Source organism: Electrona antarctica, assembly GCF_951216825.1.
Source record: "Electrona antarctica genome assembly, chromosome: 12".
Taxonomy (NCBI): domain Eukaryota; kingdom Metazoa; phylum Chordata; class Actinopteri; order Myctophiformes; family Myctophidae; genus Electrona; species Electrona antarctica.
Window position 1 is genome coordinate 33,015,822 of NC_136793.1, and position 12,946 is coordinate 33,028,767.

The following is a 12,946-nucleotide window of genomic DNA, read 5'->3' on the forward strand; positions in this document are numbered from 1 at the left end:
CTTTCCGTGAATCGTGATGAAGATTATGTACCAACGCCAGGGTATAATTGGTTGACGATGGTGACGTAATGATGATATGTTTCAGTGTCAAGTACATACGCATCAGACCACCTGACTGATAACATTACTTGCACGCTCTGCTTGCGCAAGTAACTATTGGCAGTACCCATGCTCCAAAAGGAGCATAAAAGCATGACAATATGTAGGCCTACAATAAAAAGACAATCCTACATGATTGATTGATTGATTGATTGATTGAATATTTTATTGACATGTAGGCTATACAACAATTTCATATTGGTAATTATTTTTAACATTTGTAACAATTTTATATATATCATGGCTTGTCATTGTCACATTACTTATAAGTCCTTGTGAGTACTATTAAATTAGTTTAATCTTCTGCCTGATTAACCTCTGACAGGGCAGCCCAAAGTCTTTGGGCCACTTCCTATCCTATCAGGATAAAAACTTCATCAGAGAAACAAAGGCTCTGGCAGAACACTGATGCTGCACCTTGGCTAAGCATGGCTGACAGCAGCTTCCTATCTGTGTCCAGGAGGTCGCTCTGGGTGACATGTCGTTCTGGGTGGGGGGACACTGTCTCTTTGCCTGGAGATTAGATTAGTGGGTGAAGTGACCTCATTCTCAGAGGGGCCATGATGTGTTTTTAGTAAACACTTTGTATAAGACAAAAACATATATAGTCCACAAACATTGATCCTCCCTCAGACTGCAATTCCATTGTTTGCTGTTACTCCAGTCCTGAACAGTGATGACAGAGGAGTAGTACTATGTGATGCTGAGCTGTGGGCAGTCCTCCTCTGCTCTCCAGGTTGAGTCTTTACTTGAATGCAGAGAACTGACTGAACACTGCCATCACAACAGGTGCTATACATTTGTATCATTGTCCAGCCTATCACAACTACTAATACAATTAATATGCATTTTATTATTAGGCCTATTATTATTATCATCGCCCCCCCCCCCCCCCTCCTTTTTCTGTTCACCTCGAAACTTCACCTGTAAAATGAATAGGCCTACTTGAAATAGGTTATAACTATATGCACTGGTAGGTCACCAACTGATTAAGAATTAGCCTAAATCTGAATTAGAACACAAATGAGAAACGGGCTCTAGGACCTACAGCATCTGGTTCTTGGGGATGGTCTTATTTTTGTCCGTTACGTTCATGCATGTAATCATTGATTGTGCCATTGTGACAGGGCGGTTTACCATCTGTAGTGTCCCATGAGGTTGACGCTGCTGTCATTGGCTCTTTCCCCACAGACTTCATGGAATTTCACTTTAATTTCCGGTTGCAAACTTCTTTAAAAAAAATGAACTTCTTATAGGCTATTATATTATATCCCATGCATAGGCCTGCATGCACATATCTCAGTAATGTGTTGTCCATCAAAATTAAGCATGTTATGGTGTTAAAAGTGGAGGTTATTAACTATAGCTTAGCCTAATAGCCATAGTACAAATGTAGTTTGCCTGTCACTATTGAAGAGAACCGCATAAGCATAAGGTAGGCTATATAGCGCCCTTCTTGACAAGTGTTAGCTTTGTCGCCTTGCCATGTCAGGCATGGGTCTTGCAGCCCCCCCCCCCCCCCTCCCTCCCTACGCGCCACCCCGGTTATTTTCCCACTGTTGAGCGGAGCAAGACGCGGGTGCAGCGGCGGGAAGCAAATTATCTACAAGCACTTCCCTAAAAAAGTTCACATTCATTTCACACACAGACGCCACAAGTAGCTAGTGTAGTAGCGACTCACAGTCACATCTGACAGGGACCCCACTTGGAATTAAGCTACGCAGTCAGGAACACTGTGGAAGAAAATGGATAACCTCTGTTGTAGGCTATATGTTTTGTTTAGTTTTTAGTTATTTTCCTTTATTTTTAATGAGCACAGTCGATGAAAGCTTTTTTTAAGCCAATATTTCGAATAGCGTGCCTATTTGTTATACTCCTTATTATTCAAAAGCCGTGCAAGGTTGGCCTGATTTTTTATTGTAGTAGACACACGCACGCACCTGTAGGACAACTCATGATACGCAAGAGATCATTCATAATATCAGTTACCTAGTCGGCCCATGTGACCAGTCGAATATATAGGATTCTGATCAAAAATGACCCAATGGATGGATGAAAAATACCCTACTTTGACTGAGCTTTCTCTGTAAACTGTGGACGCCTGGACTGGATTACATTGGAGAAGATCACCACAGTGACAATAACAAACCAAGAAAGAGAACCATATGCAAAAGAGCACTGCGAACCGAGACGCTTTTTGTGTTAGGCCTACAATACTAGATGTGAAGTATAGATGTGGAGTATAGATGAGGAAAAAGTGTCAATTTCCTCGAGTAGCCTAGTGCACCTGCAGCACCGCAGCAGCATTGCATTTACAGCAGCTGTCAAACTGTTGGGAGCGACTGGAACCTCGGTTGAAGTGGGCAGGCTACTGCGCATGACAGAGTGCTGGACAGCTCCAGAGAGGGAAATTTAAAAACGGTTTTGGTGAATCAAGTGCAGCACAGTCAAAATACAGTACAGGGGCACGCGAACGGCTCACTCTTTCTTCAATATCAACTACGGCAGGTGATATGTTGTTTTTGTCTCTTTCATTCAGAATAATATTTTTGTTATGGCATTGTTATGTTAATTAACACAGGGCGATTGTAATTTTATAATGATTTAGGCTGGGAAGAATTTATGAATACTTTCTCTTATTGTCATTCTAACCTGGGTGAACTGAATGCAATCATATTATTTTGAATGCATCTGTTGATATGCACATTTGCTTAAGCCAAGTTACATTTCATCCTATAAATTGGCTTAAATTACAGAAGTCTAAGGGAGCAATAAGCATTCATACTACATCCTATAACAAAGCAATGCTGAAACAACCATAACCTTACTATAGGGCCTATTATTTGAAATATATCCTACTAAAATGTGCTTATATATATATATATATATAATATATATATATATATATATATATACAAGCACATTTTTGCTTCATTGCTTTATTTGCACGACGCGTTTCGCCGTGTAGGCTTCGTCAGGTGCTTTGCATATATATATATATATACGAACGCACGCACACACACACATACTGTATATACTAATCCTGGTATATACTTGTATGTTCAGTGTGTTTATTTGCCATTTTATTATGGCCACAATGTTTATTTATTTATTTTCATATATTAAAATTAGAAAAAAGGAAGGAGAGCTAGTCACGATGCAAAAAAACGTATTATTTCGGCAACAAACTGCCTTCTTCAGGGTGTGACATACCCTGAAGAAGGCATTTTGTTGCCGAAACGTTGGTCATAATAAAGGTTTTTTTGCATCGTGACTACGAGTTTTGCGACCTCTCCTTCCTTTTTTCAAGTCTGTCTCCCGTGGTCAGCACCTCCCCACTATTGGTGTGCGCTCCTACCTCTTTGTTTGTTCATATATTAATATTAGCAATATTAAAACACTGTCATATACAGGCCGTTCATTTCCGTTGTACCTCTCATTGAAGGCATGACCTAAACTGTTACATTTTCTTTATTTGATTTCAGAGGTATCGTAAATAAATAGGAAATGATAGAAGCTGGGATTTCAACCAGGATGTCAGGAATAATTGAGAATGCTGGGCATCACCCATCTCCTCAAGACTACAGGTAAGTCTCTTGTTATTGGACTTTGGAACATTATTAAAATATTTGTTGGCCAAACTGGACTGAATTACCCTGCCTGCATATCTTCAAACACATTCAGGATTAAAACTGACCAGAATACAAAAGAAAAGGCATATTTATGGTAATCAAATTCCCAAAAGGTGTTTCCAAAAGTGTCATGGAACAAATTGTGTAACCTCACAATGTTAAATCTAAAGGTAGATAGACAGCTCTTTTTGTGTGCAGGGGGTTGCATGAAAAAGCAGAAAGAAAAAGACTGCAGAATAAATGATTTTCAGTCTGAATGGATCTGTCAGAAACCATCAGCTCTGTTTACACTCCCGCTGTCGGCACACGGAGAGCCTGAGCCTCTTGGGCTGCCGGCTCGGGAGAGAGGGGGCTCTCCGGGTCACCAGTATGAAGAAGTGGTTCCCAATTAGAAAAGGAGGGACAGAGAGAGGGAGAAAGAGGGTGTGTGGGGGAAAAGAAGGAGGAGGTGCAATATTTAGTGTTGTTGAAACTCTGGGAAAACTTCTGACTGGATATGGCGAGAGACATGTGTTGCATCATTGAGCAATTTCTTTACCGTAGGTTTTGGCATTGGAGAAGTGTACCCATAAGCCGTAACTATCAAAAACATCTTGTCGTTATAATATTGTCTTTTTCCATGCGGGACATTCATAAAATGATGAATGGTCCTATCAAACAAGATAATAGTCTTCTTCTTAAGTGATCAATATAAAACAAGAAGCTGCTTTTAATAGTAAAAACATATTTGGTTTAATTCACAGAATATCCTCAACCTTCTAACCTTTTATATTCCATCATAAAAAAAACATAGTATTTTCTTGAACAATGCGTGTCAGAGATGATATAAAACTCACCTGACATTCAAGTGAGACAGAGAGAGAGAGAGAGACCATGTTAGTTCTTTCACAACTATTTGAACAGCCAATAATTAAAAATCTCTCACTATAGCCCATTTGTTTATGGACATGTGCTGATTCCTGGCTGCAATGATGTCATTTATTTTGGATGGTACAGGGAGTAAGCACTGAGGCCTGACCCCCAACAACACAGACACCCCCTCTGGTCTAGAGGCTCTGTTGGTTCCCCCATTAGGGGGATGGGGACTGAAGGGGGATGGGTTGGGGCCAGTGTAGATGGAGGCTGGAAAGGGACAGGGAAGCAGATGGCATCCTATTTGTCCCTCTTGTGTGAGGCCTGTCATTCCAACAGATTAATGCAAGGGCTGGTTAAGGAGAAAAACGGTAGAGACAATCAAGGAAGGGTCTGGGGAAGACAATGGAGACACGTGCCACTGGGCAGATTTGTCGTTTGGGACACAATAGGTGATCATTTTTCAATAGACAAGGCCAACTGTTGCAGGCAGCATGTGCTGCTGTCCCATGTTTCAAACGATCCCCCTAGGCTGTTTACTTATGATTCAGCCAATGGTTACAACGGGACCATGGTCACCTGACACAGGGTAGATTTCTTTATTTGGGATTTTGTGTATGTGCGTGCGTGTGTGTTGGGGGGGGGGGGGGGGGGGGGGGGGGTGGAGGGTGTGTGTGTGTGTGCTACTGCACTGTCCAGAGACCCATAAAGTAACTGAATAGTGTGTGTGTTGTCATAGCGACCCCAATTACTAAACCCCTCTACAGTAAAGTGTGTGCAGAGGACTGGAGAGCATTCAAGAGGATTCCTGTCTTTTCTTTATTTTTCTTTGAGCCCTGCTGCTTAAGTAATGAGTGAGAGATGATCAGACCTGATCCCACATTTATTCATCTTCTTAGCACTGTTATTTCTATTTTTGTAATATATTGCTTGGGAAATTATCCCTAAGACACAAAATGAATTACTTGACAAAATGTTTCATTTAACAGGAATTAAAAATATATATATTTTGAACATATATACATATGTATATACTGTAACTGTACGTTACTGTAACGTTAATCTAATACCCTGCATTGTTGATGTATACTGTTGCTGTGTAACAACACTTAATCTTCTTATGGCAAATCTTGGCATGGCATGGCTAATACATGGCTCAATTGAGACGCTTTCACCTCTACTTCGCTAGCTTTGGGCTCATTACAGTGGCTTTGACTGTGAATAACAAAATGCTCTGTGAAGTGTTTAGATTTAAATTCCACTTGTAGTCTGTGTGTCTAAGCTGTTGGCTGCCAACCCCTCCCACCCTTCCTACACACCCCACCCCATCCAGGCTTCTGACCACAGACCCCTCCCAGCTGAGAGACGAGGACCTCCCAGGGGACCTGCAGTCTCTGTCATGGCTCACCTCCGTGGATGTCCCCCGGCTGCAGCAGATGGTTGATAGTCGAGGCCACAGCAACGGGCCCTCTCAGGGAAGCCTGTTGGACCAACAGACAGGTGAGGATGACACGATATGGTGATACAATATAATATAACAAACGGAACATAGCAAATAACAAAAACAGATATAGCCTACTGTAAGCAGAGACTGCTTACCCATAGATAAATGCTAATAGAAAACAAAAACTGTCCTTGCAATTGGCAAAAGCTGATATAAACCAATATAAACTAAAAACATTATAATCTAATAAAAAATATCTTTCAGCTCAACTGAACAATATGACCATGACTGGAGGACAAAGCTCAATGATCCATCTCCAGAGCAACATGCAGCACAGCCCCCTAGGAATCAACGTCATCAATGCCCATAGTGGAAGTGTGAGTTGTAACAGCCCTGCATGGCTCATTTTTTTTAAAGTAGATTTTGTACAATAATGTTTGATGTTAACATTTTTGGGCCAATTTTCACAGATGTCTCCATATTCCATGAACGGGCAGCCCTCCCCAGGATACCAATGTTCTACCTCAGCCTACCAGCCTACACCCCAGCAAGTGTTCTCTTTAACTCAAGCTGGACAACAGGTACCTCACATGGCTTGCCTTTAAGTTGAAGCACTTGATGTTGCTGCCTTATTGCTTCTGTAATCTCAAATCAGCATAGAGAATGCCAATCATCAATTGTCTTAATTTCTTTTCTCCAAGTGTTCACCTGCTGGACTTTATAGCAATGTATCTTTCAACAACCAAAGTCTATTCACGCAACCTCGCCTGGCTCCACAAAACCAGGATCTGCAGCCCAAGTCTTTCCCCAAACCAATCTACTCCTATAGGTGAGCCTTAACAATCCTCAAAATATATCATGAATAAATTCCACGTAGGAGAAATGGCATAACAATTATTCATCTTTCCTGATGAATTTTCTTCAGCTGTTTGATTGCGATGGCTCTGAAGAACAGCAAAACAGGCAGCCTCCCCGTCAGTGAGATCTATAGCTTTATGAAGGAACATTTTCCTTATTTTAAGGTAAAACAAAATGACATCTCTGTTGCTATAAGCACAAACCCCAAAACAAGTGAGATGATTTCATTTAATTAAAATATCTGTCTTTCTTTTCATTGTAGACTGCACCAGATGGATGGAAGAATTCAGTCAGGCATAACCTGTCGCTTAACAAATGCTTTGAGAAAGTGGAGAACAAGATGAGTGGCTCATCCCGAAAGGGATGTCTATGGGCACTCAACCCTGCCAAAATTGACAAGATGGAAGAAGAGATGCAGAAGTGGAAACGCAAGGACCTCCCAGCAATCCGCCGCAGCATGGCTAACCCTGGTCAGAATTAGATTTTGAATGTAATCAGGTCTTGTACCCAAACAATGTGTGAGAAAGTTCAGAGATCCATCCACAAGCCAATTACCAACTTACATAATGAGAATACGGTAACTAGAGTCTAGTTACCGTATTCTCATTATGTAAGTTGTCTAGTTACTAGACAATGGTTGTCTGTCAGTTTGATAGATCTAGTACTGTTACATTTTTCCTTGCAGATGAGTTGGACAAACTGATCACAGACCGTCCAGAGCACTGCAGACGTAAGGCTATGGAGCCAGGTATGACACGGGTGCCCAACTGCCCAACTGGCCTTCCCCTGTCAGTCCCAACCCAGATGCAGCCCCAGCCTATGGTGACCCTGTCCCTGCAGTGCTTACCCATGCACCAACATCATCACCTTCAAGCCCAACTCCAGGCTCAGGCCCGCCTGGCCCCCTTGTCTCCAGCCCCTGCTCAGACTCCTCCGCTCCACACAGTAGCTGACCATTCCCATAGCCCACTTGCCCAGCAAGTGGGCTATGGTCTCCATGGTGATACAAACACAGAGGTGGATGCATTGGACCCCAGTATCATGGACTTTGCTCTACAAGGTGTGGTCTTTTCTCAGTTTAAAATTTGTTTGCAGTTTGTTGGTTAAATGTTTGCTAAGTCCCAAATCATCTCATAAATCTGACACATCCATACTGTTTTCCTGAGCTAGAGTCCAGACACTTACAGTACCTGTGCTATTGTCTCCTCAGGTAATCTATGGGAGGAGATGAAGGATGATAGCTTTAACCTGGATGCACTGGGCACCTTCAGTAACTCACCCCTTCGCCTATCAGACTGTGACCTGGGAACAATGAATCTTCCTCCTGCTTCTAGTGGAGGAAGCCTGCCTCTTTCGGATGTACACGTGACAGGCCTCTACACTACCTACACTGCCCTGGACACCCTCTCGTCTCAGTACATGGGCACACCAACCAACAGCAAGCCCATTGCCCTGCTTTAAAACCAGATGAAAAATATGCCGGGGAGCTTAACTATCATGCATTACGAACCTTTTCTGTTTTTGAAGAATCAAAATGATTCCGATATCTATGGATTTGCATGGATGTCCACAAAGGAATTCCAATCCCGGCATTTGTTGTACCAGCATAATAATATAAATGACTGGAGTGGATACTGTTACCTGGATAACAGCGAATCCAGAAAATACCAGGGGAAAGGTAAAAAACTAAATCTATGTTAAATCATACACGTAGATAGAGCTCAAGATGACAATTTAATTGGGGATTTAAAAAAAAGCTATTGGGTATGTGAAAAAATACACATGTATAACTTTGCCAAGCGAAGCCTGTGTAAACTTAAAAACTACCTGTGTGGAGGATTACGATCAAGTTGCTATCCACCAACCTTTGTACCATTCATTCTGTGTATACATCCTGTCATTCCTGTAGATCCTTGTCCATTGTCTTGTTTTGTGCTAGACAGAATTACTGTGATGTTTTATTTATATTTATAAAAGAAAAGGCAGCTAGAGGAGTGATGATTCTATCAAATGTTTTACTGTATATATTTGAATGTTAATCTCTATTTACACAGAAAAGCTTTCTTTCAACTGCATTTACCCACTTCTTCCAAATTGCAAATGTGTGCCAATACTTTACTTTGTGTGAGTGGTTAACTAGATCTCCTGATTCTACACATTTCACTCTGTGATTAACATTTATGAATGTCAGGATGTACATTATGTTCAATGACTTGCCCATAATAAAAACTAAATGGGTAAAAAAAAAAGAAAAGATGTTTCTTTTGCCAAAAACAGATCAGAATCACATTTATTAACAAGCAGCTTGTTAAGGCGAAATACAGTAGAGCTGAGATTTTGCATACATTACTAGTATTTTGTTTTTACATTCTTGGCGTCACCAAATAATCATAGTCAGTGTCTATACCTTATAAATTACAAATCAAAAATATAAGAAACGTTCTAAGACATGGTGTGGAAAACCTTTTATATAATTTGGTTAACGGATTCTAAGAGACTTAAACCAAAACCAGACAAACTGAAATTAAATGCCATTGAAAAAAAAACTAAGATGGACAATGCAGTCCATTGTCAAAAATGTAATAAAATATGAAAATGCTAACAGCACAAACACTGGACAAGTACATAGAAAATTATTTTACCTGTCAATGATATTTAAACATAATACTGTTACGACCATTTAATGCATAAATGAAATGTCACAACTAAGTTTCTAGTTATAGCTCTAGGACCAGCGGTTTCACAATGACTTATCATCACCCTCGTCCTAAAACCAACAGAGTAAAGATAATACAAAATTAAATATTTCATTTCTCTGTAGTACAAAAGATCCAGTCATCGCTTGGTCTTTTATTTGTTGGCTACATCAAATATGCTGTTTCACCAACACACAATTAAAAAAATTATCAGCACCCACTTATGAAAACTTTGTTACACTAGTGAAAGACAGCAGCATTTAACTAGCAATAAGAAGTTGTACACAATACTTATAACTAAGGCACATTTACCCCTCCACACATTGAGTATCTTTATTATGATATGACATGAGTATGTACACATGCAACGTTGCAACCAATGAAATGCTGTAGGATAGACTGTAGCCCAGACGAGTACTGCTTATTCAGGGACTGTAGTCTGTAGGTGACTGACCGTATGACTCTTTGCTGTTGTAGACAGCAGAGATTTAATGTCATGTACAGTGGTAATTGCGAAAACATTTGTTCGCAAATGTAGCCCTTGTTATTATCCTGAGTTTTTTTTATCTTCTTTTTTGGCATACATTGTAATTTATTCCATCGGTTAAATATCTGAGAAAGAAAAGCAGGTAACACTTCAACTGTTACCTGCAGGCTAAACTCTAAATTATCATCTGCCGGTTTAACTTGTGCTGTCCATAGTTGCAAGCAGATGGGAGATCTTTGCCCGCTGGGATGGAGAGATGTTTTGGCTCATGTGAATGATGCAGTCCATGGCTACATCAGGGTTGTCCTCCACCAGGCTGTGACACAAATGGAGAAAAAAACAAAAACAAAAAAACATTATTAACAACATAATTTCTCAAGACAGATTATGCTAACAGCACCACTGCCCTAAACATGTAGTGTTGTTGTTAGTAGGAATAAACACAGAAGCACCCGGGAAGAAGTGGACTAAGAAAGGGGAAGGGCCAAACCAAGTTCCTGTTTCTACACAAAAAATACCCTTTTTCCTTTTGCTTTTACAAATGTAAACATCATAATAGGGGTATAACGATACGGTAACTGCATCGGTTTTAATTCCAACAATAAAAGTATATGTGAACAGCAACATATGGTATCTTTTGACTTTGTATCGTAACTTGTATTGAATCGTTTTGCAATGCAAATAATCGATTGTATCGATAATAAGTACTAGTGTGTTGAATTTAGAAAACTTAAGAAAAATAATGAGGGGTTTAATTACTTTTCCATTCCATATTGCTACACTTGGTCTATTGTGTGTATTGTCCATGTATTTGCCAGAGAATCACTGTGTTTACTTATTTATAGCCATAATAATAAATGTTTCCCTTAAAAAATCTACACTATCCACATGTGTGTGTGTGTGTGTGTGTGTGTGTGTGTGTGTGTGTGTGTGTGTGTGTGTGTGTGTGTGTGTCTACCTGCGGATATGTTTCAAAGTGTAGTCCCTTTTCAGGTACTTGATGTTCTCACGGATGGCTGATCGTGTGCCATCCTCTTTTGATATATGCTTTTCAAGCCACTCTACAACAGCTTGGTTACTGTCCCAAAGGTAGGCCTGGGTGACACAAAAACAATAACAAAATGGAGGGATAGGCGCTAAAAATAGAACATGAGCAATAGGGCAAAACATCAACAAATCAGCATTGATTGTTAGATACACAGCAAGTATTGCAGTAAAAATACCAATTATTTTATCATTCTATCTGATCTTTCGATGAATGTTCTATTTGATCAACTTTGTATTCTGGCCCCATTTTGGGTAGCTCTGTCTTATCTACACACAATGTCTACATTACACATAAGACATAATTAACTAAAACTGTGTTTTTAATAAAAAACAAACAAAGTTCTGGCCAGAGGCCAACACTTCGGCATGGAATACATTGCTGAATTAATTATTTATGGAATGAACTTTCTTTTGAAGTATGAATTATTCCATTTAAATTTGTCTCCTTTGTTTTGGTGTAGAGCAGGAAAAAAGTACAGAGCTCTGGTGAACTCCGGTGTTTAATTAGTTCATTGTGCTACTGCCTGTCTTGGGTACGACTCCTCCAAAAAAATAGATTTTAATCTCAATGGTGATAATTCTGGTTAAATAAATAAATGGTTATCTCATCATCAGCACAGGTTAGGTTGCTGTCTCAATACTTCTATTCTATTTTTGACATACCTTAACAGTTCCCTCTGTTTCCACAAACCAACGTCGCAGCATGGACTGCATGTGTCCATCACTGAGGTCTTTGTTGGCCTGGAGAATCTCACACTTCACCACCTGCTCCAACAGGAGGCGCCGCAGTCGCCAGTAGAAGAAGCTCCGCACATTCTTCCAATCCAAAATGTCCTATGAAATAGACAAAAAGGATGCATGCGATTACAATCATAAACATGTATTGTATTGACTGTGCCCTAATCATGTAACACTCACAGTGATGACCCCCTTTTCTTGCATCCTGCCTGGGGTGTCATGGAGATCCACAAATTGCACTGCCACCTGATGGTAGATGGGCAGCAGGAACTCCTCTCTATCCTTCAGCTTGGATTCTAGCTCTTTTCTCTGTTTGTCTGATAGTTCAGGGTTATCTGACCAGAACAGAAGAGATTATTATTATAACATAATCTCCAGTAAGATTATGAACATGATATTGATGACAATAAAGTGTGCGATAAATAAGACACAAACAAAAACATATAAAGCTTTACCTAGTTGTTCAGACAGACGGGCATATTCTGAATCCAGCCTTCTCATGGACTTCAGCAGGTCCTTCCTCCTGAACTTGATCTCCACAGTGCCCTCAGCCTCCAACACTCCACCTCTGCATAGAGCACAACAGGAGCAGGTACAGAGACACAAAGATAGGGGTAGGTTATTCACCATTTCAGGTTTATCAATGGTGGAACTGATTCCGTGAACCAATCCTAGATAAGATTCGGTTTTAATCATTGGCAAAGAAGCCGTTTGATGCACCTGCTCTCCCTGTCAGCATAGAGCTCCATGCACAGAGGATTGATGGTTGGGTCGATCACCACCCAGGAGCCTCCTCTCAACTCTGCGTAGGGTGGAATGTACACAAGCACAGGCTGGCGGAACTCACGCAGGCCATCTACAATATAGGCCCCAAACTTCAGCACTTGGTCATACATGTCTGAAAAAGACACAGGACAAAAGTGTTATTCTAATATGATAGACACTGACAGAGCTTAAAAAGGCTCTTTTCTGCAGTATCTTGTAAGCCTGACTTATGCTTAATGCGTAAGTATTGCTTACAAAAATGACATGAAGGGTATTAAACTGAAAACAATTGCTGATGCAAAATATGTCAATTTTGTTGAACGACTAA

General features: G+C 40.4%; 2 protein-coding genes across 6 annotated transcripts in view; one reads left to right on the top strand and one right to left on the bottom strand.

Moving 5' to 3' along the window:
- The first annotated feature begins 3,582 nt into the window (after nucleotides 1-3,582).
- On the top strand, nucleotides 3,583-9,027 carry foxn4 (forkhead box N4). Its single transcript, XM_079516736.1, has 9 exons — nucleotides 3,583-3,686; nucleotides 5,917-6,083; nucleotides 6,292-6,404; nucleotides 6,498-6,608; nucleotides 6,729-6,856; nucleotides 6,953-7,049; nucleotides 7,148-7,355; nucleotides 7,571-7,945; nucleotides 8,096-9,027. Exons 1-9 carry the CDS (start codon nucleotides 3,607-3,609, stop codon nucleotides 8,344-8,346), a joined length of 1,530 nt encoding a protein of 509 aa, XP_079372862.1. The 5' UTR covers nucleotides 3,583-3,606; the 3' UTR covers nucleotides 8,347-9,027.
- A 422-nt stretch (nucleotides 9,028-9,449) lies between these two features.
- The window catches only part of acacb (acetyl-CoA carboxylase beta), a 29,085-nt gene continuing 25,588 nt past the window's right edge, over nucleotides 9,450-12,946 (bottom strand). For all 5 annotated transcript variants that reach the window (XM_079516732.1, XM_079516731.1, XM_079516735.1 and 2 more), the window contains 6 exons: nucleotides 12,574-12,751; nucleotides 12,309-12,421; nucleotides 12,034-12,188; nucleotides 11,779-11,949; nucleotides 11,027-11,163; nucleotides 9,450-10,384 (listed from right to left, as the gene is read on the bottom strand). In XM_079516732.1, coding sequence (XP_079372858.1) covers nucleotides 10,264-10,384; nucleotides 11,027-11,163; nucleotides 11,779-11,949; nucleotides 12,034-12,188; nucleotides 12,309-12,421; nucleotides 12,574-12,751 — 875 coding nt within the window. In that variant the 3' untranslated portion in view covers nucleotides 9,450-10,263. The remainder of the gene's footprint in view (nucleotides 10,385-11,026; nucleotides 11,164-11,778; nucleotides 11,950-12,033; nucleotides 12,189-12,308; nucleotides 12,422-12,573; nucleotides 12,752-12,946) is intronic.

Excerpts from the sequence above, each read along its gene's own strand:
- foxn4 (XM_079516736.1), top strand. The coding sequence starts at position 3,607 with ATGATAGAAGCTGGGATTTCAACCAGGATGTCAGGAATAATTGAGAAT. Across the intron at positions 6,084-6,291 it reads CCTGTTGGACCAACAGACAG|CTCAACTGAACAATATGACC; the intron begins GTGAGGATGACA and ends AATATCTTTCAG. Across the intron at positions 7,946-8,095 it reads CATGGACTTTGCTCTACAAG|GTAATCTATGGGAGGAGATG; the intron begins GTGTGGTCTTTT and ends TTGTCTCCTCAG.